Source organism: Mesocricetus auratus, unplaced genomic scaffold, assembly GCF_017639785.1.
Source record: "Mesocricetus auratus isolate SY011 unplaced genomic scaffold, BCM_Maur_2.0 Super-Scaffold_100045, whole genome shotgun sequence".
Lineage (NCBI taxonomy): Eukaryota > Metazoa > Chordata > Mammalia > Rodentia > Cricetidae > Mesocricetus > Mesocricetus auratus.
In genome coordinates, this window is record NW_024429222.1 from 9,650,230 (window position 1) to 9,677,155 (window position 26,926).

General features: G+C 41.7%; 2 protein-coding genes across 2 annotated transcripts in view; one reads left to right on the forward strand and one right to left on the reverse strand.

The window, feature by feature from the left end:
• The first annotated feature begins 116 nt into the window (after window positions 1-116).
• Window positions 117-25,984, forward strand: Ogfod1 (2-oxoglutarate and iron dependent oxygenase domain containing 1). The gene is made up of 13 exons (XM_005079133.4): window positions 117-340; window positions 2,396-2,541; window positions 5,214-5,260; window positions 9,817-9,917; window positions 13,029-13,145; window positions 14,189-14,280; window positions 14,495-14,623; window positions 14,984-15,097; window positions 17,886-17,965; window positions 18,217-18,530; window positions 19,635-19,757; window positions 20,192-20,250; window positions 21,248-25,984. Exons 1-13 carry the CDS (start codon window positions 187-189, stop codon window positions 21,407-21,409), a joined length of 1,638 nt encoding a protein of 545 aa, XP_005079190.1. The 5' UTR covers window positions 117-186; the 3' UTR covers window positions 21,410-25,984.
• A 42-nt stretch (window positions 25,985-26,026) lies between these two features.
• The window catches only part of Bbs2 (Bardet-Biedl syndrome 2), a 32,472-nt gene continuing 31,572 nt past the window's right edge, over window positions 26,027-26,926 (reverse strand). The window contains exon 17 of the mRNA XM_040735375.1: window positions 26,027-26,483. Within this exon, the coding sequence (XP_040591309.1) occupies window positions 26,377-26,483 (107 nt within the window). The 3' untranslated portion in view covers window positions 26,027-26,376. The remainder of the gene's footprint in view (window positions 26,484-26,926) is intronic.

Here is a 26,926-nt window from a genome sequence, read left to right on the forward strand (position 1 = left end):
CTGGCAAGTGGCGCAGGATGTTGATCTTCCATTGGTTAACTGTGGATAGATCCAGCCTCCTGGTTCTTTGGTGCCTTCCCATTGGGTGATGCTGGGACGAAGGAGTGTGGCATTTTGGGAACTGTAGTTTCTGGAGGGAAATAGTGTGTCCTGACTTCCCCCGGCGTGGAACTGTGCTTGGTGAGGATGAACGGGAAGCGGCCCGCGGACCCCGGCCCAGCGCGGCCAATGAAGAAGGGAAAGAAGCAGGTAGCGGCGGCGTTTTCGGACGCTGTCACGGAAGAAACAGTGAGGAAGCAGGTGGCTGAGGCCTGGAGCTGCCGGACGCCATTCAGCCATGGTAATGGGGTGCTGGGAGGGGGGAGCGGCCGCGAGAAGAGGTGTGGGTGGGAAGGACCATAGCCACTCCGACTAGGGCCCCTACTGCTGCTGGTTTCTTCCCAAACTCTGCTTGATTTGACAAGCCTGGGGCGGAGGATACAGGTCCGTGAGTGTGGAGAAGTAGAAGACCTGTAAAGTGAGGGTTGAGTTCTAGAATCAGAGGTCACTTAATAGAATCCCTCTGCTGATTGTACGTCATTGGGCAATGCATTTAACTTTGCTTAAGCGTCAGTTTCTTTTATAAAACGTAATTGTTAATAGTATTCCCCTCGGGAGCCGGGCGGCGGTGGCACACGCCTTTAATCCCAACACTTGGGAGGCGGAGGCAGGCGGATCCCCGTGAGTTCGAGGCCAGCCTGGTCTACAGAGCGAATTCCAGGACAGCCTCCAAAACAATACAGAGAAACTCTGTCTCGAAAACAAACAAACAAAATAACATTCCCCTCGGAAAGGTAGAATTGACAATGCTCTTAGGCATTTATAAATGTTTCCCTGAGACCCAGTAAATATCTGGCAAGTGTCACATAAAGGTCTAACCAGCACAGATGTTGAGAGCTGCCAGAGAGCTAGCTAGCATCTGGAGATACCGGTTTTCCACGTGCGTTGTCGTTGGGCTGCGTGATGCATGAAACGAAAGTATCTTGAAAGGAACCATCATTCCACACTTAGCTACAAGTTATTACCTTATATAACCGTGAATCTGGCTGGGTGCGTCTTGAATTTTCTTGCCATGTTTTTGTTGTCTTGTTTGAGTGGTTTTTATTTAATTTTTTTAACTTTTGTTTATTTATTGGTTTTTCGAGACAGGGTTTCTCTGTGCCTTTGGAGGCTGTCCTGGAACTCGCTCTTGTAGACCAGGATGGCCTTGAACTCACAGAGCTCCACCTGCCTCTCGAGTGCTGGGATTAAAGGAGTGCGCCACCAACGACTAGCCTCGTTTGAGTGGTTTTTAAAAGTCGAATCTTGGGCACTCTGGACACAGAGAGAAGATGAGATCTTAGTTTTTGAAGTGCAGGCTCTGTACGTTCCACAGATAGATAGTTCTCAGTTTCCTCATCTGTTGAATAGGCATAGTGACAGCATTTTTTATTTGTTTGTTTTTTTAAGGAAGTGTTTCTCTGTAGTTTTGGAGCTTGTCCTGGAACTCACTCTTGTAGACCAGGCTGGTCTCAAACTCACAAGATCTGCCTGCCTCCACCTCATGAATGCTGGGATTAAAGGCATGCCCCACCACCGCCTGGTGCAGAGTGACAGTATTATTTATTCCTCAATTGTTGAGAAAGTAAATGAGGTAATCCCTGTAAAGCACCCCCGATTCAGGCTCTTACTAGGTCCGGATTGGTTGTAGTCATAGTTTGACAATCTAGTGGAAGAGAAATCAATTAGAAGGTTAGAAACCAACTGATACTCCTTTTTAAAAATGCATTCACTTCCTCCCCACAAAAAACTTGGGAAGTAAGGGCAGGATTGAAGAGAAAATGGCCAGCCAGTTTGCCATTCTCTTTAATTTGCTATTCTTATTTTACTTTGCTCTGGAGAAAATGATGAGTTAAGTATCTAAAATGTTGATGCAAGAATCAGTAAACTAACAGAACTAAAAATAAACAAGAGCTTCCATTAGTGATATCCCCTCCACTCATTAAAGACTGAAGACTACCATTTAAGTACAATCTCTGAGAAAGGTAGTCTTGAATGACTAAAGGCATGACACAACTTAGAATTATTCTCTGAATCTTTTTTTTTTTTTTTACACAAATCAGGGTGTCTTTGTGTAGCCCTGGATGTCTTGGAACTCACTCTGTAGACCAGGCTGGCCTTGAACTCACAGGGATCCATCTGATTCCCACGCACTAGGATTAAAGGATTACGACTCACAGCCTGGTTCTTCTCTGAATCTTAAACTTTAAATATTAGGTTTCCAAAAATTCATGATTGTCTTCTTTTGTATTCTTGTATGCTACTTGGTATAATACAGAAGAGAAGAAAGACAAAGGTAATATTTTTCTTCCAACAGAAGCTATTGTCTTGGACATGGATCCTTTTCTTCACTGTGTAATCCCAAACTTCATCCAAAGCCAAGACTTCCTAGAAGGCCTTCAGAAGGAGCTTTTGAGTCTGGACTTCCATGAAAAGTACAATGATTTGTATAAGTTCCAGCAGGTATTTATCCCTATTACTTTAGCTTTTCTTCCTCAGAAATTCCTTGGCTGTAAAGTCTTCCATTGCTGGCTGCTAGAGAGATAGCTCAGTGGGTTAAGAGTAATTACTGCTCTTCCAGAGGACCCAGGTTCAGTTGTTCCCAGAACCTCTCAGGTGGATAATGAGCCTCCAAGAGCACCTATATGCACATAGCCACAGAAAGATACACATACATACATGTAATCTAATTTTTTTTATTCTTTTTTTGTTTGTTTGTTTTTCCAGACAGGTTTTAAAATTTTTTAAAGGACTGGAAAGATAGCTCAGCAGTTAGAGTGCTGGCTGCCCTTCCTCATGGTTGCCCACACCCATCTAACTCCAGTTCCAGGGAATTCACCACCCTCTGCTGGCCTCCAAAGGCACCATGTGATACATGTTTTACATATACCTATATGCAGACAAAACATCCATACTCATAAAATAAGACTGAAATACTTTGAAAATTCAAAAACAATGAAGCAGATGAAGGATTCTCTTTGCTTTCTTTGTATTTCCCCTTTGATTTTATGAGGAATAGGAGATTAACTAACATCTCATTCTTTTCCACTAGAGCTGATCATCTGGTCAGCTGACAGTATCCTACCCCAGTCCGATTTGGAGACCTTGTACATATGATTGAATTATACAAACTAAATACATAAGTGACAAACACTTAGGAAATTAATGCAAATCAAACTTTTTTCCAACTTTTCGATCCTAAGCTATCTGTGACTACTAAATTGAGGTACCTGTGTGAGTGTGAGAGAGAGAGAGAGAGAGAGAGAGAGAGAGAGAGAGAGAGAGAGAGAGAGAGAGAGAGAGAGAGAGAGAGTGTGTGTGTGTGTGTGTGTGTGTTCGTTTATTCAGCAATGTGGATGGATACACGTGTGCCATTTCTCAGGCTCCATCCACCTTTATTTTGAATTGGGGTTTCTTGTTAGCCTAAAACTCATCAAATAGTCCAGGCTGGCTGACCAATGAGCCTAGCACTGAAATTTAAAGCACATGCCACCCAGCTTTTTCTCTGTGGCTTCTGGGGATTGAACCTAAGTCCTTGTGCTAACAAGGCAGACATTGTAATGCCTGAGCCATATCAACACCAGAATGGTTTTTATTTGGTGCTGTTTGACAAGTGAAAGAATTTTGTTAATGTGGAGTGATCATGAGGAAAAACAAAAAATGGTTCTGGGTGACTGATGAAGAAAAGAGAAAAGCCATCACCTGTTGTGAAGAATTTTTACCTTGTTCACTTTTAGACAGGAACTCTTCATGTGTATACTTTTTCTTTGCATTTGCTATAAATTTAACAGATAATTGGATCTCTGAAATATTCTAATGGTGTAATAATCTGGCATTAGGACTTTGAAAAAAATATATATATATGTTATTTGGGTTTTTGTTGTTGTTTCTCTGTGTAGACCCAGTTGTCCTGGAACTCACTCTATAGACCAGGCTGGACTTCAACTCACAGAGATCTGCCTGCCTCTGTCTTCCATGTGCTAGGATTAAAGGTGTGTGCCAACACCACGTGGCTATATATGTATATTTTTTTTGTGGCTGTATTTTTTAAGCGTTACTAGTGCATACTATATATATGACAGTCCAGTTGTTTCAGTTATCAAGTTCTCATCAGAGTCCCATGAATGAGGTGTACTACTATTCCTGTTTTACAAATAGGAAACTGTGTGAGCTTTTCCTTCTGGATCATTCAATTTAATATGACAACAATAACAAAGGCCTGCTAAGTTTTTTTTTATTAAAATTTTTTCAATTAAACAAAAATTTAAGAGATCTTGTTCTAACTCTCCCCTTTAGCTTTCATCCTGTTTGCTTGCTTGCTTGTTTTTTATTTTATTTATTTATATATATATATATGTATATATTTTTGAGACTAGGTCTCTAGATATACTCTAGGCTAGCCTCAAACTGACACTCCTCCTGCCTCTGCCTCCTGGGTGCTGGGATTATCAGCCTGTCACATCACATCCACTAGCACGGTTCTTTTGGTTTTTTTTACGAGACAGGGTTTCTCTGTATTGTTTTCGAGGCTGTCGGTCCAGCCCAGCCTCGAACTCACAGAGATCTGCCTGTCTCTGCCTCCCGAGTGCTGGGATTAAAGGTGTGCGCCACCACCGCCCTGCCTAGCACGGTTCTTTTAAGGGCCGTCCAAACGGCTTCACCCTTTCCTTTTACCCTTCTGTAAGCATGCTTTACCACTATTTTACCTCTACGGCTACACTCAAGGTCACTCTCAGCTGCCACATTAGTAAATAAAGCCTTCTCTTGTCATTCTTTGACCTTTTATGAGACTAACACAATACCTACTATGCTACAAAAACATAACCCTTGATCTCTTAGAAGCATTTGCACTCCTCCTTCCTAGAGACATATTTCCACTTTCCTTTCAGGATACCGTGCTGTCTTAGTTACTTTTCTGTTGCTGTGAAGAGACACCATGAGCATTTAATGGGGACTTATGGGTCCAGAGGGTTAGAGTCCATGACCATCATAGTGGGAACATGGCAGCAGACAGGCAGGCAGGCAGGCATGATACTAGAGCAGTAACTGAGAACTACTATCGGAGTCCTCACTGTTCTTCTTTGCATCCAATATGCTGTAACGAGGAAATCCTTTTTTTTTTCTTTATGATCAAGTCTGATGATTTGAAGAAGAGAAAAGAGCCTCATATCTCAGCTTTAAGGTAAGCAAGTAATTACATCCGTTGGGTGCCAACAGTATGTTGGGCAGAGCACTGAGTGCTTTGTTAGTTCATATAGTCCTTGTTGGCATTGCATTTGGTATAGAAGAAAGAAACCCTAAGAAGCTAACAAATTTCCTCAAGACAACCAAACAAAAATTGAGATCTAAGATAGACATCCAAGCCTTGGACCCCTTGTTTGATGGCTCTATCGCCCTTCTTTTCCTCCCTTCTTTCCTCCTTCCCTCCCTTTCTTCCTTTGTTTCTTATGAGCTGGGTCTCAGGCAGGCCTAGCTCAGGTATGTATGCAGTTTAGGTTGGCCTGAAAGTCGCAGAAATCCTCCTGCCTCAGATTACCAAGTGCTAGGATTACAAACATGAGTCACCATGCCTGGCTTCAAATTCTTAATAATAAATGTTTTGCTTTGTTAGTTATGATGGAAACAAAGTAACAATGGAGGTAGTATTTTTGCTCAAACCTAGGAAGTACTGAAAATAAAAACTCAAGTGTAGGCATTAGATACATTTTCATTCTCTTGCAGTCCTTTAGAAAATGGTGTATCAATCCCTTAAAAGTATGCATTTAAAAAAAATGATTGTGGTTATGGGTATTTTGCCTTGTGTATGCATGCGCCCCATATGTAGGCAGTACCCCTGGACATCAGAATGTTGGAACCCCTGGAACTGGAGTTATAGGTTGTTGTGACCTGGGAATGGAGCCTAGGTTTTCTGCAAAAGCTGCTGATGCTCTTAACCAGAGCTATGTCTCCAAACCTGGAAAGATGAACATTTGATAAAGTAATTGATTGTGACAAAACAAAGAAATACTCCAAGATTCCATATCAGAAACTGTGCAACCATGAATATGTGTATGAATTTTAGTAAACAGAATAGTCATCACACTTTATTTTGTCAATTCTATGATACTTTTTTTAAAAAAATCTCTAAAATCTAGTGTCCTCTATGGTTGCTGCTATTTTGCTCTAGTTTAATTAGCAATATTTTCTCCCCTTGGGATACATAAAAGGATAGTTATTGCGATCAAAGGCATCTGAGATCATTGGGATATACTTTTCAAAATGAAGAAATGTGCCACAGGCATAAACTGTATGTCCTTGTATGAACTGAAACACTTGGGATAGACTAGCAGGATTACAGAGGTTTTAAAAACATTTCCTTCTACTTCTTTGGGACTTTTTTCTATAATGAGCACTTGTTTTATAATAGCTTTTTTTCATCTGCAAAGAGTTATTTTTTTCTCTTTTTCATCTGAGACACTCCCATATATGATAGCAGCTTGTACAGGTTATTTCTTTCTATCTAGAAGTATTGCTTATGTGTTAACTGAAACTCATATTTCATACTAAGTTAGACTTTCATCCTAAAGAGAAACAATCTCTTCTTGAGACATCTTATCTCATTAGTCCAAAACACCCATCATCTGTTACTGAGCGTCCTGCCATACTGAAAGAGTCACAACTAAATATATGAGAGCCAGACTTGCTTGACCGTTACAGAAAATGGCCTTTTTGTTTGCCATGTGTGTTCCTGGTGTTTTCACAAATAAAATTAAAGATGCCAAAGATGAGAGAAGATAGAAGCCTGTCCCTGTGATACTTCACAGTGTGTTTAGAAAGGAGCTTTCTGTAGCATTAGTTTTGGGAGTTGGCGATAGTGGTTGTTTTATCAGAAATATTTATCCCTACCCTTACCCCCACCATTGTCTGAAGACCAGTGTAGTGGCTGGCTGTCTTGGCCCATTATGCATAATTGGCAGCTGTGCCTTTAGATAATACAGAACACTTCTGGGGTTGTCCCAGCCAAGCGCAATATCTTCACATACATAATTTGATCAAATGTAAATCTTTTAAACATTTGGATTGGGGGTTTATATTTTATTTGCTCATTCATTAATTCACTGTCTGTTACTGTGTTTTGTTTTTGTTGGTTTTGCTTTCAGATGAAATTTTAGTATGTAACCCTGGGTGGCCTGTCTTACTCTCCTTAGTACTGGAATTAATGTTATATACCACATGTCCAGCTAAAAGTTTTGGGGTTGTTTTTCTTTTGGTTTTTTGAGACAGGGTTTCTCTGTAGCTTTGAAGCCTGTCCTAGAACTTGCTTTGTAGACCAGGCTGGCCTCAAACTCACAGATCAGCCTGCCTCTACCTCCCAAGTGCAAGGATTAAAGGTGTGTGCCACCACTGCCCAGCCAAGCTAAAAGTTTTAATTATCAAAGTTAACATTATTTCAGGATTGACTGGCTGAACTAGTTATAAAACTTGTATTAAAGAGACTTCTATGCAATGGGCCAGAGGACCAGCTTAGCTTATAATGAACATCTGTGGTTATATTGTTGCATGTTGTGTGATTAATCTAGTATTTGTTGTTACTGCAATTTAAAGTCATTTTGTGGGCAGTGACTTGGCTCAGCTGGTAAAGGTGCTTGCCACCAAGACTGATGACCTGAGTTCAATTCCCAGTATACACGTGGTAGAAGAAGACAACTGATTTCTACATATTGTCCTTCACATGTGTGCCATGGCACACACACGCAAATAAATTACCTTTTAGAAAGGCCATTTTGTGATCTCCTACAGCTGCTCACCCAAGTGTTTATCAAATAGCAATACTAGTGTTGCTGGAGCCCTTAGCTAACAACTTGACTCTGTACTCAGCTTCTTGTCTGTGTGAAGAAAGAAGCGGCATAAAATACATCAGATGGCAAAGTGAATTTATTCACAGTTATGTCCCAAAGTGGAGAGAGACGGCTATTCTCAGTTTCACTCTGCCCTCCCCATGGCACTGTTGCACCTTTAGAAATGATACAGAGCCTGGAAAGATGCATAGGTAGATTTAACTGAAGCTGGACTTAGACAGTTCAAAAAAAAAAAAGCGTAATTTCAGTTAGGTGGTGGTGGCACACACCTTTAATCCCAGAACTTGGGAGGTAAAAGCAGCTGATCTCTGTGAGTTCAAAGCTAGCCTGGTCTACAGAGTTAGTTACAGGACAGCCAGGGCTACACGGTGAAACCCTGTCTCAAAAAACAAACAAACAAAAAATCCTAACTTCAAGAGCACATCATTGCATTACTGTTGTGTATTAGTATTTATGGTACTGAGATTTATAACAGGAAATACATATTTGATCTTAGTCATCATTCCTAGGAACAAGCTCCTAAATTTAGAATTTAAGTGTTGAGATTAATAAAGATGAATGGAGAATCTTTTGTTAGGAATAAAACTTTTCTACCACACCTGAGCATACAATAATGGACAGCCTCCAAAGGGTTGGGGAAGAAGGGACAGTTGCTAAGAAGATAACTAAGAGTGTTACAGCTCTCAGCTCTACCTATTCCAGTCTCCAGGAAAAACGAGGAGGGTGGTAGGTGAGGTAGGAGGATTGCTGCAAGTTTGAGTCTAGCCTGGGCTACATAATGCATTGTAGGCCAAGCCTAGGCTACAACGCAGGACCTTGTTTCAAAGAGAAGAAAGGTTTACAGTTGTCTGGATACATCCCCAGTCTCCAGTGTTTTATTTAGTCAACCAAGCCTATTTAGCAAAGCATCCATAAATTCCTGAGGTGCCAAGGAGATAAAAAAGAGGTTCTTCGTCTCTCCCTGGGGCTTTATGCTGTGAATCTTTTATATTTGACTGTCCCCGAGTTGAATCACTTAAAAAAGTTATTAATGTGTGTGTGTGCGCACGCGCACCTTAGTTGAGTTCGTGTGGGTGTAGATGCCCCTGGAGGCCAGAGGCCAGAAGACATTAGATCCCTGGAACTAGAGTTACAGATAGTTGTGAGCTTCCTAATGTGGGTGCTGGGAACTAAAGCCAGGTTCTGTGCAAAAAACAGGAAGTGCTATTAACCACGGAGCCATCTCTCCAACCCGAGTTGTGCCATTTTATAATAAGCTGGTAATACAGTATGTAAAAAAATTCTATAACCAATTGTCCATTGTGAGGAGAGTGTGGTAGGGACCTCCTGTTTATACCAGCCCATCAACTGGTCTTCTCACTGGGTCTGAAGGTGGGCCAATCCTATGAGACTTACCCTTCATCCTGTGGATAGTGTAGGAATTGAACTGAGTTTTAAGGTGTCCTGATTATTTCCAAAAATAGGTAGGTAACAGGAAAAAACACACATATTTGGTGTCAGAAGCAAAATGTGTAAAAAAAAAAAAAAAAAGGCAATTTTTCTCCCATTTAGTGCTGAAAAGCCTGTCTGAAAATGGGTGGTTTGTACGGTAGCAGTGATGTAGTGACTGACAATGAAGATCAAAGTACCAGGAGAGCATACCCAAGGCAAAACCGCTAGAGAATGAAATGCACGAGACTTAGAGCAAGCCCACGATGGTAGCTGCAGAGTTAATTATTTCTCTGGGAACTGGATACCATGCAGGTTTAAACTGGAATGTCTCTCAGGGTCTCATGAATGAAATTGGAGAGCAGGTCTGTTGAATGAACTGTGACCTTAAGAGAGAGGGCATAGGAATGGCATGGCTCCAGATCGAGCCTATGCTGTGGCATAACACGTTGTCTTTTGTTCATACTTCTAGGAAACTTATCTTTGAAGATTTTCGGGACTGGCTTTCTAAGGTTTCCAGCATTGATCTAGAACCAACCATTGACATGTCGTGTGCTAAATACGAGTTCACTGGTAAGGAGGATAAAGCCCTGCTGTCTAAAGATTTCAAGGCTTTAACTCCACAATTATGGAAAAATAACATCAGTGTACCAGGTAGCAGCAGGGTCTTCCTGTGAGAACTCAGCTCCTATGCAGAAATAGCAGTCATATCACAAAGCATAAAGCAGTGTTTCTTGAGTGTATGAGAACTATTGATCATAGTTTCAGAAAATCTCCTTTTAACTGGCACACAGTATTGTAAAACTCAAAAGGTGACATTGTAAATTCTGTCCTTATATTTCTAAAAGTTCCCTTAATGCTGATTTTCCTTCTTTTTATTTTGAATTTATTGAGTTAATTCAGAAAATGGACCATGTAAATAGTAATAGGCCTTGTCTCCTGCCTTCCCTCTTCAGAGCTCATAACCATGCACTGGAATATGTGTGCCTTTTTATATAGAAGGAAAAGTTGCTGGGTTTTGTTTCACTAAATTTTGATTCAGGTTTGCTATCTTGGGGAAATCTAAGCTAGTAAAATGTTTTAGAGATAACCTTAGTAATACACAAGAAAAGCTACTGTGTCTCGTTACTACTCTTTTATTATTTTGTTTTCTTTGAGACAAGGTCTCACTCTATAATTCATGCTGCTCTCAGTCTCACAGATCATCTGCCCATCCTCTTTGAGTGCCGGGGTTACAAGTGTGAGCCACCACATCCCATTTTTCTTTTTCCTTTTTAGTGTGAAGTCATTTCAAACTTAAATAGAAGTGATAATTTGTTTTCCTGCTATATTTGAAAGACAGTTGCAGTTCTGGTATTCCATAGGCCTGAACATTTCACTCATTCTTCCTCCATGACAGTAATGAACTTTCAGAGTGAGAACGTTAACAAGCCGGTGTTGTTCCTATCTAATTCGTAAACCTCATTCATCTGTCACTATTTGGTCCTTGATGGAAAGGATCTAGTTGAGGATGGCACACTTCATTCACTTGTCCTGTCTGTTGAGCCTCTTTTAGTCTAAAATAGCATCTTGGTCTCTCCAGGACTTCCAGGATCTTGATGCTTCTTAACAGCTCTTTCAGTCTGGGCTGTGGTGTTCCTTGTGATTGGGTGATCCTCCTTGGGACTGCATTTGGAAGGAAGGAAGATAGATAGATAGATAGATAGATAGATAGATAGATAGATAGATAGATAGATAGATAGATAGATACTAATGCTGATCTTTCTTTCTTTTTTCCCAGTCCTGCTAGATGCTTCAAAGTAACTCTGTCACATTGTTGGTAATGTTGCCTTGGATGACATTGGTGACACTAAGGTCACATTTGTCCACTGCTTTGCTTCTCCTGTCGGTGTACACACTGTGGCAGAATTGAACCTAGGGCCTCAACTTGCTAGACAAACACTACTTCCAAGCTTTATCCTCAGTCCTTTTCTCTTACTTTTTTTTTTTTTGAGTTGGCATTTAAGTTGCTTAGATTGCCTTTGAATCCACCTTGTAGCCCAGATTGGCCTTAACCTTGATTCTCTTGCTGCAGTAGCTAGGATTTTAAAACTTCGCTACCAGACCTGACTGTAAGGGGAGTCAAACCAAGAACTTGCATGTGCTGCTTTAGGATTATATAATTATCATGTTTCTCACCAAACTTTGGTTCAGTTATTTTCACGGGTAATTTTCATATTGCTAAATTACTGCAGTGTAAGTTACCAAATGATGATTTTATGGTAAGCGTTTATTCTGCTTTCATTGGCTGTCATTCCACTGCAACGAAAATTCTCCCCACTGCCTATTCATCCATTTACTTATATCAGTATGAATTTGTGAATTACTATTTATACAGTGAGCTATTGCAATTGCTGTTATTATATTGAGGCTTATATTGTCTTTGATGTGATTGGGGAGAATACTCTAGGGCTGATATGGGGCCCTCTTGCTATGCTCTTATTATCCTTTTATTTCCTAATTTCTGCAAAGCAGGATTTTCAAGGCGTGTCTCTTCTTTCCCATGCCAGGTCTAGAATGACCTAGAGTGTATTCTGGTTTCTTCTAGTGAAGAATGATAATTGAAAGTCAAGCCTGGACTCAAGTCTGTGTTGCTAGGGTGTCACCTAGACCCTTGCAGTAAAAATGCCAGAATATGTACCTCTACATATACCACAACTGTATATACATAACTGAATTCATATTGTTTTCTCCAGTGCTAGCTGAATGCTGCAAGGTTTATTCTACATTTCTTTTCCTTAACTGTAAACCTTCTTCAATTGTGCAGCGCCTAGCTCCCATTATTTTCAACATATTTACTTCTTGGATCAATCCCATCATGTATAAATGGTCCCAGTTGACTGTAGTCTTTTGCCCTGTATAGATGCCTACCTTGCTCAACCCCACCAAATGACTTTAGAAAATTAGGTTAGGCAGTTAATGAGAACAAGAACAAAGGAATGAGGACAGTGTGATGGCTTGGTTCAGTGGGTTAAAGGCACTTGTTACCAAACCTGATGGTCTGAGTTTGATTCCTGGGACCCACATGGTAGAAGAAGAGGACCAACTTCTCATGTTGTCCTTTGGTCCACATGTCCCTCTCCCACCACAAACACACAATAAATGTTAAAAAAAAGTGGGGGGGGGATCCATGTACCTATGAACAGTAAGATTTGTTAAGGCATTCTTTGGGATAGCCAAGAAATACAAACAATTTTATAACTAATAGAAATGCAATTAGAGAAAAGGTAAATTTACAGTCTATATAGTACAGTAACTGTACAGCCATTGAAAGTGATGTCTAAGGTGTATAGTGATATGGGAAAACATTCTCTTTGTAATTTTAAAGAAGTCAGCCTACAACTCACAACTGTAGCAAACAATTTCTTTTCAGTGAATATACATATGAGAGAAAATATTTTAAAAATATGGAAAAATAGTGTTAGTAACTGTTGTAGATCTGTGTTTATTCGTTGTGTTTAAAGTTGTCTGTATTGTATGTGTTTTATCACTACATTTACAAAAGAGAAAAAGTGTCAGTTTGAAACTGCAAGAGCTGGAGTTGATGTTACAGATGAATGATGTCTGGGGACTGATTGAATGCAGAAACAGAGAGCAGCACTGTACTCTGTACAGTGATCTAAATTATGCTTTCAATGATTGCAGATGCTCTGCTCTGCCATGATGATGAGCTGGAGGGGCGCCGGATCGCTTTCATTCTGTACCTGGTTCCATCCTGGGACAGGAACTTGGGAGGCACCCTAGATCTTTACGACACTGATGGTAAAATACCCATTTACCACCTTCAGAAGCCACTCCTGAATTCCATCTAGCTGCCTCGGGTTCACCATTCTGACATATAATATGTCAAAGGAAGTAGAAACCGTGTATTTAGTCGGGTGGTAGTGGTACATGCCTTTAATCCTGCACTCAGGAGGCAGAGGCAGGCAGGCCACTGTGAGTTCAAGGCCAGTGTGGTCTATAGAGTGAGTTCCAAGATAGCCAGAGCTGTTACATAGAGAGAAACCCTGTCTCGAAAAAACAAACAAAAACCCCAAAAGAAAAAAGATGCCATGTATTTGTCACAGTGACTACCACAGATAGAATTAGTGCTAGCACTAACAACCACCTCTTGCTTGACATTATATTTCAAGTGTTTGTTCCAGAGACAAAGTTGGTTAAGATGAGAAGTAGACCTTATTCTGTGTACTGTCTGTGGAAGGGCAAAAAGTATACCAGGCTACTTACTTGTACCTGTGAGTCTGCCAACAGCAGCCTGTCTGACATGAGCTCAGTTTTGTGAGTAACTCACCACAAGTTTACTAGGAAAATGAGAAGTTAATTCAGCTCTCATCATTAATAGATGGGCGTAGAATGGCCCATGTATATATGGGGTGGTCCTTCAAATGAGGCCTTGCATGACTGAGCCACCTGTGCCATGGTTTGTAGGTGCAGAAGCTAGGTCAATGGATAACAGCTGTGTTAGCCATAGTTTAAAGAGATACAGGAGAGTGATGGAGTCTCTCAGGGTCCTAAGGCATACTTTCCTAGCTACCCTCTTGGTTAGCCTGTGTCTGGTACCTATATCCTTGGTGATTGTTCCTTTCATCCAATTTTGAATTTTCAAAAAAATAAACTTCCAAAAGCAAAATAATAATGGTAATAATAGATGGACAGTGTGATGGAAGCACCTGTCACGTAGCAGACGAGCAAGTTTGAGTGAAAGGAAGAAGGAAGTATTTGAGAATGTCGAGAGCTAGATGAGGAAGCCTGAAAGTGTTGACAATTAATAAACCTGTTTATGGATGTCTTCTCTCCTGGTGCAGAACACTTTCAGCCAAAGCAGATTGTCAAGTCTCTTCTCCCTTCATGGAACAAACTGGTTTTCTTTGAAGTATCTCCAGTATCCTTTCACCAGGTAAATATCGTAAGACAAATCTGTAGGCATGAAGGCTCAGGGATCTTGCTTCTCTGATCACCCACTGTCTAAGTATGTCCACTTCCTGCTGGGCTTACTGTCTCACTAGCTTGCTTTCCTGCCTAGCTTCATGGATTCTCAAGTTAATGTGCTGTAGCTAGTGTCTTCACTCTTCATCCTTTGTGTTGATATGCTGCTGGTCTTGCTCTTGCAGGTGTCTGAAGTCCTGAGTGAAGAAACATCACGTTTATCTATAAGTGGCTGGTTTCATGGTCCTTCGTTAACCAGGCCTCCCGCCTACTTTGAACCCCCAATCCCTCGAAACCCTCATATCCCACAAGACGTAAGCATAAAGTATTTGGATTCTTACATACTAGATCATCTTTTTTTTACTATTGTGAGGGCCATGTGAACCGACATGTATTTTGCAGTACTAGAAACTAAACCGAGGACCTTGCATATGCTAACAATGAATGATGTACCCTACTTGTTTTTCTGATCTTAAAATTAGATCTTGCCAGTGCTGAAACTGGACTTTTGAACTTCCTTTTTTTTTCTTAAATAAATGTTGATGATGTTTTTCTCAGTTTTCTAGTACTTTGGGTTTGATAGGAGAAATGTAAGAATTGAGGACTGTGGAATGATGTAAGAACAGAAGTTATAGATATTAATGGATCTCGTGTATTTGCTACTTTTTTGTAAGCATGAAATTCTGTATGAGTGGATCAACCCTGCTTATCTGGAAATGGACTATCAAATGCAAATTCAAGAAGAATTTGAGGAAAGGTCTGAAATTCTCCTGAAGGAGTTTCTTAAGGTGGGCCATCATAGCCTATTTTATATGTGTTGTTTGACATTGTCATCTTGCTAAAACTGACTGTACTCAGAGTTGTTTCCCTTCCTAGTTCAGATGTTTATGTGATTCTCTTCAAATCGAATGCACAAATTGAAATAATAAGCACTGTTGTCAGGTGTATGCATGACATCCCTAGTACTTTTTGGAGTCTTCTAAGGTTTATTTTTTGTTTTGTTTTATTCATATTTATATATGCACACATACATGTTGGTGACCAAGGAGGTCAGAAGAGGGCATCAGATGTCCTGAAACTGAAGCTACAGGTAGGGGTCCTCTGTAATAAGCACTTTTAACCACTGAATCATCTCTCCTGCCCAGTACTATAATGGTCATTGTGTACACACACAGACACACAAAAGCTTATGCCCTAAAAAGGGCTTGGTACCTAGCTTATTTTCTTTCTATTCATTTGATGAATATGGTATTTGTTAATTTTTAATGATAGATTGTTCCTTATTGTGACCTAATAGTCAATGTTTGACCATGAGGCAACTTGAGTAGAGACGTGAAGTCAGAACTCATGTCCTGGCTCAGGCTTCCCTAACCTGAGCTGTAATGTGTAGTCTTCCCATAACACACAAGCCACTATATTAATTATGATGCTGTTGGCCGTTTGCTTGGTTTCTTATTGGGTAGCTCTGACTTAATTATTAACCCATAACTGTTAATCTGAGTATTTCTATGTGGTCTTCTCTTACTGGAGAAAGGGTCTGGACCTCTTCTTTCACATCCTACATCGTGACTGACTGTGCCTCTGTGATTCTGTTTCCCAGAATCCTCATTGACTCCTAATCCCACCTATCTTGCTTCCCTATTGGTCAACAGTGCTTTATTTAATCAACCAATAAGACAACATATACACAGGACTTCCCCCATCACTGAGCAAATGAGCACACTAGGTTTTTATTGTATTGTTGGTTGGAGTGGAATGAACCTGCCTTGACATTTTTGCAGATTTCTGAGAGCTGTGTGAGAGAGTGCTTCATAAATGTTGTGGACTCATTCCTAAGAGTTCTTCCTCCATGAAAACGTTGAAGGGATCATGTAAATTGTCAGAATTTTATATGTGACATTGAATAATATTGCAGAATTTGAGAGGCATTATACCATTACAAAAATGATAACATCTAACAACTGTCTGTAATTCCATTTCCATGGGATCCAGTGCCCTCTTCTGATCCCCATAGGCAATGCACAGATGCAGAGACATGCAGATAAACTTCCATATACATATAATAAATAATAAATAAGTGGGGTTTTTTGTTGTTTTTTGTTTTTTTGTTTTGTTTTGTTTTGTTTTTTGGTTTTTTGAGACAGGGTTTCTCTGTAGCTTTGGAGGCTGTCCAGGAACTCACTTTGTAGACCAGGCTGGCCTCGAACTCACAGAGATCCGCCTGCCTCTGCCTCCCGAGTGCTGGGATTAAAGGCGTGTGCCACCAACACCTGGCTAATAAATAATTTTTTAAAGTAAAGTCTCTTGTGGATCTATTTCAATAGAAAGCCAGTTTCTTATATTATAGTTGAATGAAGCTCGAATCTAATTGGTCTTAATAATAAAAACCCGGAGTCAGATATCAGGGTAAAGGCTGAAAGATGAGAGAAGTAAAGGAGCCAGCCTCTAGAGAGACTTCTTACCTCTACTGACCGAACCCTCTGACCAAAGGGCTGAGCTCCTGTCTCCTCCAGTCTTATATTCCTCTCTCTGCCCAGCCATATCACTTTCTGTCTCCACCTCACTAGTGCTAGGAATAAAGGTGTATGACTCCCAAGTGCTGGGATCAAAGGTGTGAGCCACCACTGCCTGACCTCTATGGTTAACTGGTGGCTAGCTCCACCATCTCATCTTCAGGCAAGCTTTATTTGTTTGAGCACGAACAACATATCACCACATTTGACTATTCAGAATTTAAAAGCTTATTAAATGAAGGTGCCAAGCTGGGGCCAAGAGAGTCTGTATTATTGTGCATTATAGTGCCACTAGCTAATGCAGTTTAACTTTTCCTCTGACATCCTAAGAGTCCAAGAGTTAGTGTCACTAGGGATTTCAGATTTAATAATTAGCAATTTAACATATGCTATACAACCACTAGAGGATGGGGAAATGGTTCATTGAGTAAGACCATTTGTTTCACAAGCATGAGGATCTGAGTTCAGATCCTCAGTACCCATGTGTTCATGCGTTTGTTTTCTGGAGCCAGAGACAAGAGGATTATTGGAATTGTTGGCCACCAGCCTAGTGGGGAGAGTCAGGGAACCACAAGCTCCAGGTTCAGTGAGGGACCTGTCTAGAAGAGTTCCTTTTCTAGCCTCTACACACATATGCGTGGGTGCATTCATTCATGTGCACACACTCACATACATCTCATACATACATGCAAAAAAATGTTTTTTCAAAGCAGGATTTCTCTGTATGATAATCCTGGCTGTCTTGGAACCTGGAACTTGCTTTGTAGACCAGGCTGTCCTTGAACTCACAGAGATCCACTTGTCTTTGCCTACCCAGTGCTGGGATTAAAGGCGTGCACCACTACCACCTTGCTTAAAAATTCTTCAATAATAAACTTGCAAACACTTAAGGGAATAGCCCAATGGTACTTAGCTCTCTTAGCTGAAGCTGCCCTGAAGATCTTGTATGTAAAAGGAAATATTCAACTGGGCCTCTTAGGGATCAGCCAGCAGAGCAGCTTTTTCTGTGAGAAGAATGATGGAGTGCAGGAATTGCTAACTTCTTTATTTGCTTATTTTCCAGCCTGAGAAATTTGCAAAGGTCTGTGATGCCTTGGAGAAAGGAGATGTGGAATGGAATAGCCGTGGTCCTCCAAATAAAAGGTAGAGGTGACCATCACAGATGGTTCCGTCTCTATTCGGCTCCTCCCTTTCATCTGCCTAGCTCATCTCCAGCAGGACACGTGCCTTAACACTTAGTTCCCCAGGAAATGCCGCAGCAGGTCCTAGCAGTCTCACCATTCTCATAAGTTGTCCCTTCATTTAGAGAGAAAGGTTCAAAGCTAATGGCCAGCTTTGATTGCGTGGGTAATCTCACATGTGGGACTGAAGAGCTTGCCACCGCTGCTTTTCAGGTTTTATGAGAAAGCGGAAGAAAGTAGTCTCCCTGATATCCTGAAGGAGTGCATGGGCTTGTTTCGCTCCGAGGCGCTGTTCTTGCTACTCTCCAACTTCACCGGCCTGAAGCTCCACTTTTTGGCCCCATCAGAAGAAGATGAGCTTGAGGACAAAGGAGATGGGGAAGCAGCCTGTGCTGCTGACAGCACTGAAGAAGGGACTAGCCAAAGCCCCTCAGGGCCCGAGACTAAACCGGCAGCTGTTGGCAGCCACAGTCAAGAGAGTGGAGAACAGGCATACCTGGAATCGCAGGAAGATGAAGGAAAGAAAGGTAAGCTGGTGTTAGGGCTCCCTTTAGTTTTACCTGAAACCATTCTGCATCCAAATGATTTACCCTTATCCATGTAACCACTACTTCCAGAACATCTACTGTTGCCCTGTCTCTACCTCAGGAACCGGAGAACAAAACAAAGTCAGTTCTCCTAGATCCTGAGTTCTTCTAGGAGGTGGCAGAGGTCACATCTATACACAGATGAGAGTGGAGAGATCATAATAGAAACCAGAGAGAGAAAAATCTGTTTACCTGCGTCCCATCCTAGTGTGCTCACTGGGGGCCCCAGGTAGACATGTTTCTAGGTATCTGTAGCTGACACAAAGAAATGGGGATGACTAGAAGAGAGGGCTGAGAGGGTCCACAGGAAGGAGCTAAGCTGGGAATGGAACCCGAGACTTGGCCATGTGAGATAAGCACTGTACCACTGAACTCTACCCCTAACCCTTGGACTCTATAAAATACATTTGTGCTCAAAGTGGGGCATGATGGTACGTGGTAATCCCAGATTCTGGAAGTTCAAGGCTATTCTGGACTTTGTGAAGACCCTAGCTCTTAAAAAGGAGGGCAGCAAAAGGGCTTAGGAATGTAGCTCAGTGGCCAAGTGCTTGTCTGGCATTCCTGGCGTCTCAGTTTGAGCCTCAGCAACACCAAAAAGACAAGATGATTTAGTAATCAGTCTGTCTATCCACCTTTCATGTTTTCTGCTTTGGTGGTGACATGATAAGTTTCTTCTCTGCTTTAAGATCAAATAAAAGTATACACCAGGTTTATTTAGTTACTGATTTATTTTGTGATTAAATCTGCTTCATCTAAAATGAAAGAAATTGAAACTCAGGCAGGTTTGGTGGCACACATTCATTTTGCAGAGGCAAGTGACTTGGTGGTCAGTAGAGAGAGAGATTGAAACTCAACATCAGTCCACTAAATAGTAAAGACTGCTGATTGTTACAAGACCTTATGGTGGGCCAGCAGGCCAGCTGAAAGATTGTGGGAGTGGTTTCCATGTGATGTCCTATCATCTCTAATCAGCATTCTCTTGTATTCAAACATTTGTACTAAAGTTGTAAAACATTTGCTAGGCATTATTTTGTGTTTTCTTAGAATCAGGTGTTCCCACATGCCAGGGGGAGCTGAGGCATTGGAAGACTGGTCACTACACTTTAGTTCACGACAACAACAAGACTGAATTTGCTTTGGACCTGTTTCTGTACTGTGGCTGTGAAGGTAGGAAGACGCAAGGCAATGAATTGTCTCCTTAGTCCAGGAGGGACTCTCTCCAGCTGATCCAACTCATAAGTGCTTCCCTGTGCCCACACTCTCAGTTCTAAAGCATGTTGAGGAGGATCATGAATTTCAGTGTCCCCAGATCAGACTTACATCCCTTAATCTCCACCACAACTACAGGGTCTATGCTTTTTTTAAAATATAATTGCCCTTATCAGTATATCTAACATTTAATTCCTCTAATGTTCTCATTCAATGTTAATTAGTAAACCTGTGTTCCAAGTTCAGCTGTCTGGAAAATGAGGCATTTAAAGGAAAAGGAATCCACAATAGCAGATGCTAAATGCCAATGCATAATCCCCAGAGCCCTTGCTGTTCCGCAAGTAGTCAGTCTTGGAGTGTAAGCCTAGTGCTGTTTGTCTTTCCCTTGTCAGGCTGGGAGCCAGAATATGGTGGCTTTACTTCCTACATTGCCAAAGGTGAAGATGAAGAGGTAAGTGATTCCTTTCTCATAGCAAATTCTCCTTTTTAACACATAAGAAAGTTCTGGTCTTAAGATACCTAATTGTTGCAGGATTCCTGCCTGGGTCCCTTGGCTGCTTTACCCCCAAATAACACAAGACACTATATTAATTATGAAGCTGTTAGATGTTTGCTATGGTTTTTTAATAGCTTAACCCATAATTACTAATATATATTTCTATAAGGACTTATCTTTCTGAGGACACCCTCCTGATGCATCCTCTCTTCCCCAGATCATATGGTGACTTTCTACCCTTGACTACATTTCTCAGAATCCTCCTTGACTCCTATCTATCTTGCTTCCCTATTGACCAACAGTGCTTTATTCATTAACCAGTAAGAGAGACTTATATACAGGACTTCCCCCATCACCTAATAGTTTATTGACGTAATGGTTTGGATTTTGGGTTTGTTTTTGTTTTTGAGGTAGGGTCTCACTATATGGCTCAGGCTGGCTTAAAACTCAGTCTCACGCAGGCTGGCCTCAGACCCTCCACAACAGTATGCCACCAAACAAGTGCTGAGATTACAGATGTGAGCCAGCATAACTGGAAAGAAAAACAAAATTTATTACTTCAGCCAGTTTTTTTAGCTGACAAATTCACATTGACCTGTCTTGCAGTGGCTCTAATTCTACAAGAAAATACTCAGCTTGCAGTAAAGCTTTGAAAGGAAAATCACTAAGTGTTGTGCTACCTCACTGAGAACCTATGAGTTAAGCTCATGCCCACTCATCTTTCCAGGCAGTAGGGAACACATGCATTAGGCAGAACCTTTCTGAGTGTTGCTAGTGAGGCAGAGCCTGTTAGAAATATCTTCACGGAGAAGAGCTCATCTCCTAATGAAGGATCTTTGAAAGGCTACCTCATCCCCAGCTTAAATACCCTTGTGGAAACCACCTGTGGAGAATGGCTACAGAGCTAAGAATGAGCTCTATGTTCTGATGTGTGTCACATTTCCTGTTTCAGCTGCTCGTAGTGAATCCAGAAAACAATTCCTTGGCGTTGGTCTATAGAGACAGAGAAACTTTGAAATTTGTGAAGCACATTAACCACCGAAGCCTGGAGCAAAAGAAAACCTTCCCAAACAGAAGTGGTTTCTGGGACTTCGCATTCGTCTATTATGAGTAACAGGACTGGGCAAAGCCAACTAGCATCACTTCATCATGCCAGAAACTTGGAGTCTTCATGGAGTGAAGGAAAGCATGCAGGCTAACGGTGTCCTCAGAACAGGCTGTCCTTACTGGCTGTGCTAGTGCATACCTGTAGTGCCGGCCTTGGGAGGCGGAGGAAGGGCCTCCAGTTCCAAGGTCGGTGTGGTCTGTGCAGTGAGACCCTGTCCCATAACAAAACATCCTTTTATGGAACTCATGATTATCCTCAACCTAGACATTGGTCTCCAGCTATGTACATATCCCTTGATTTTTTTTAAACCCCCCCTCCTGCCCCATACAATTCTTTTGGTTCTATAATGACTGCCTCAGCAACTTCCTTCTAACTTTGGTGATTTCTTTTTCTTTCTTTTTTTTTTTTGTGGTAAAATATATAATAACATAAAATTTAGCAGGGTAACTTTTTTTTAATACTTTGCTTTGAGGTTCTTTGTTTTGATTTTCTTTTGGCAGGGGTTTACTGTGTAGCCAGGCTAGCTCCGAACCACTGATCCTTCCACCTCAATCTCCAAGTGCTGGAACTGTAGGCCTGCGCCTCCATGCCCACCAGTTCTTAGGTCAGTGGAATGGAGCTCATTGACGAGCTCCAGTGCATCCATCACTGCCATCCGTAGCCACTGTTTCTGTCTTGCCACAGTGAAATTCCATGCCCTTCGAACAGTCTCACTTGCTACTGTCCCTTCTCTGTTAATTTGACTATTCGCCTTACTTGAATCATACAGTATTTATCCCTTCGTAATTGGCTTGTTTCACTGAGCACAAATCCTCAAGGTTCATCGTTGTTCCCAGTGATTTTTCTTCTTCACTTCTGTGTGGTTGTAGAAACGTGTGACCCTGACCATGCTGAGCCTGAGAGCTGTGACACAGTTTGAGTCATCCCAATGCTCCCCACTGATTCTCAGGACCTCAGACTTAGGTGGGTAGTGTTGCTTCCATCGGAAAGGTCTGGCTGAAAACAGACATAGCCCTGGGAATTACGTGGCTGAGGAGGAGGCCAGGCTGCTTACTGCCTGTGTATTTACTCGGAATACTGTAGTGGCTCTTAACCTGAGGGCCGAGACACGTTCACAGAGGTCGCATATCAGATATCCTGCGTATCAGATGTTTACATTATGATTCGTAACAGAAACAAAATTACAGTGATAAGTGGCAATGATTAATAATTTTATGGTTGGGGGTCACCACAATGTGAGGGGCTGTGTTAAGGGGTTACAGCATTAGCACAGGTGAGAACCACTGGTCTACTGCCTTCCAGACATAGAGCTGTGGCTTCTGTGAGTCTAGCCTAGCTTCCCAGGGACTGTGTTCCTAACTGCTGGCAGGCCAGGCTTGTTGCCGCCTCCTTCCTTTTGAAAGACTAGTGCTAAGAAGTCAATTCAGAATTACAAGCCCTCACTCTGCTTCCATTCTTTTTCCTGCCCCTGCTTTGCCCCGTGGGGCTGTGACACAGCTCTTCCCACTGGTGGGTATGCACAATGGCTGAAGGATGTTCTCATCCCCCACCGTGTTCTTTGCTGCTCTCTCAATTTCTCACCATCCTTGCAGGTTTCAGCGTGGACTTTACTTATTAATAGGAAAAGCACTGGACCTCTGAATTTCTCATATTTCTTTCATGTCTTAAGACTCCATCCAAGTACCATCTGTCTTTTCCAAAGATGGGCTTCAGTTCGTTTTCTTTGCCCCATTGAGTAAAACATTTAACATTCATAGCCTAATGAATACTTACAAGTTTTAGGTGTTCTGATATTAATCACAAAACAAAGTTAATGTTAAATAATGATATGAGAATATCCAGACCTACACTGAGAGGGCATACAACTTTAATCCCAGCTTTTAGGAGGTAGAGGCAAGAAGATCAAGAGTTCAGGACTATCCTCAACTACACAATGAGTTCAAGGCCAGTCTGGGCAATAGTAGACCTTATCTCAAAAACAAAGAACAGGGAGTGGTGGCACATGTCTTTATCCCAGCACGTGGGAGACAGAGGCAAGCTGATCTTTGTGGGTTCGAGGCCAACCTGGTCTACAGGGCTATGTTACATTGTGAGTCCCTGTCTGCAAAGTGGAGACCATCCAAATGGCGTTTGAGGGTTGTCTTCCCATGCCAGGCAGTGATGGGAGTTGTCCATGTATCCTGTTTTGGACTCCACAGCATTATAAACCACAGAGTAGTGCTCAAATAGTATTGCTTTGTTGCTAATGGTTAATTTTGAAGTTTGCTCTTTCTGAATTGCTGCAGACTAAAGGCAGGCTCACACCCTCCTGCCCTCCTTCTCCCCCCCTCCAATCTTTCCCTCCCTTCTTTCAGTTTGGGTTGCCACCAATGCCCAGCCGCTTTCTTTTTCCTTGTTTTTCTGAAACAGGTAGGTACTCACTCTGCAGGCCAGGCTGACATTAAACTCAGGGTCCTCGCTGGGCGGTGGTGGCGCACGCCTTTAATCCCAGCACTCGGGAGGCAGAGGCAGGCGGATCTCTGTGAGTTTGAGACCAGCCTGGTCTACCGAGCGAGTTCCAGGACATAGTCCAAAAAACAATACAGAGAAACCCTGTCTCGAAAAACCAAAAGAAAAAAGAAAAAAAGAAAAAAAACTCAAGGTCCTCCTGCTTCAGGCTCCTATATAGTAGGATTATAGCAGTATTACTATATCCAGCTTCCTTGGTCTTTTTGTGTATTCTCATGAATGGGCGAGAAAGAATGAGTGTAGCTAACATTTTGTCAGTGGATTGACTCCAGCAAAACCCAGGGGAAAGTGCTAGATAACGAAAGCATCATGTAAGCCAAAGCATATTTCACAGCATTATCCAACACCACCCAGCCTTTCCAGTCTGGAAACCTATGTCTGAATATTAATCTGTCTCCTTTATCTCCATATACTTATAGTCTGTCACCACAGCAGGGCCTTTACAAGACTGAGTTGAAATGCCTGAATGGAAAGAATCCTGAAGGGCTGTTCTGTCTTTGCAGAGCCTCCAGGCCTGCAGGAACAGTCGAACCTGCGGGTTGCTTCCTGCTCTGATGACACGGTTGCTTTTTTTTCCATTTGTCATGTGCCACATCATTGACGTTTCAGTGAGATGAAGGTCATAGGACAGTAGGCCCCTAAGTCTACAGTGGAGCTGAAGGATTCCTATACTCCAAATCACTCGGGGTCATGGTGACAACAGGCCACCTGTGTTGCCGCCGCATAAGAGAACAGCACATGCAGGCCGCCATTTCTGTGTCCTTGTCACACACTGCTGCTCAGAGTGCACTGCTGTTAAGGCATTAACTCCCATGTGGCTTCAGGCAGGGTCTTCACAAGGTATTCCATGGCTATGGGGGCTGGCATTTCTGTGCATATTACTGCCCCGAAGACCACAGTAGAACAGGGGGAAGAGCAGTAGAACAGGGGGAAGGCAGTGATGATGGCAATCGGAAGTGTGTAGGCCTGAGCCAGTGTGTGTGTCTTAGTTTTTAACAAAAATTTCAGAACGTTTTTTAAAGATTTGAAAATAACTTGAAGGAAATATTTTTGTACAGTTATATAGTGTAAAATGTTATAAGTCAAAGTTATAAAAATTATAGTTTAAGATAAAGGAGTTCTATTACATAAGCTTAAGGCTATTGAATATAGAGTATTTTTAACATGCTGTATGGGTTGGAAGCCTGAAAGCTTCTGCCTTGTTTGTCCAAGTACACTGTCACATTTGCACAATGAGCTTGCCTCAGCTCATGACTCTGCTTCATTCTTGATCCTGATTGCTGCTTTCGGCGTAGGGCAAGCATCAAATGTGGACTCTTAATACCTCGTCTTGATAAAAGCTCTGCTACTTTCTGTGTACCAGTGGCGTGTTTCTTTTAGTTCTTAGTAGTGAGCCTCTAACTCCTTTATTTTATTTACTGGTGTTTTGAGTGGGGTCTCTGTGTATACCCCAGGTCCCCAACTGCTAAGATCACAGAAGTGCACTGTGTCCAGCTGTGAACTCCCAGTTTCCAGCTGTGAACTCCCATTTTCTTGTAACTCCTTTTCCTCAAGGTGGATTTTCCTCCAAAGATAACAGCTTACTATCTTTTCAGATTATATAAGTATGCCCGTTCATTGTTGAGAAATTAAAGCAATGTGGAAAAGTACAAAAATCAGTTGAAATCTCATCCTGTGTGTGACAACTACTTGTTGCTTGAGTATGTCAGTGTGGCTACCCTGCACTGTGTCAAAAAGCATGATTCTTCTTTGTTCTCTCTTCCCTTTCTCTTGTTGGGTAGAGACCAATACAAGATCCTAGGGCAGCCTTGCAGGCAGGGCCCTGAAGCCACCACTATATACAAGAATGATATGGTTTCTTAAGCAAGTCTCTTTCAGAGACCTTATGAATGAAACAAGCAGTCAGGGTTGCACTTGGAGATCTGTATCGCAGCTAATGCTACCCTAACTGATAGACCACCTTGAAATCTGTTTTTCCTTAATGTAAACTTGTTTACACACACCTTTGAATGATTAAAAATTTTAAATGTCTGTATTTTTGCTTTTCCCCACAAAATAAAGATGTTTTGTGCATTTCTGTTATGGTGGTAATTTTTAATCAACAACAAGGACCAGTATCTTTTATTTTTAATGAAAAAGTAAATACTTCATTTCAAATTTTAAAATTCAATTACAATACAAGGGGGAAGGAGATAAATTCATATAGTAACTTCATATAAAAGACCAAGCTACACTCTGATACCCTGGTGTTTTAAGGCAGTCATACCATCTCATACAAATCAGCAGCGGTACTATGGATGTCAAGTGAGAGGAAACTTTGTCAGATGGAACACCTGTCCTTAGTTGTAGGTCACCATGGTTTTCATTCTTAGCAGCCTGGATTCACCAGGGTGTGACTGTGAGCTAATCAGCCTGGATTTCTAGACATAACCTTTTCCAGGAGCTCCCTTCTTGGTTTTGCTCTCCTATGAAGAAGCAGTCCCCACCCGCATGATTCTGAAGAGTGTGTTGATATTGTTGCTTCGAATGGCATCCCGACAAGCACTGATTACCTGGTTCTTCGGTTTTCCAACTGTGTAAGAAAAAACTCATGTCAGTGTGTCCCAAAAGGGAAATTAGAAATTAAAGGTCAAGCCAGGCACAGTGGTCCACACCCTTAATCCTAGCTCTTGGGAGGCAGAGGCAGGCAGATCTGAGTCTGAGGCCAGCCTGGTCTACAGAACAAGTTCCAGGACAGTCTGGACTACACAGAGAAACCTGTCTCAACCAAAAAAAGGAATTAAAGATAAGTTTGAAGTTTGAAGACATCATAAAACCAGGGTAGAAAAGAGTTGCATGAGTTACGTATACAAATTTTACTAACTTGTTACCTCCTAGAAAAGACAGAATTTATTACAAAACAAACTGGAGATCATCTCTAGCCAGAAACAAAGGGAGTCAGTAGAGATGAATTGGAGCTCTCTCATTCCTAGCAGAGACTCAGGTTGAAACACTGATCCAGAACAGTAGCTCTCT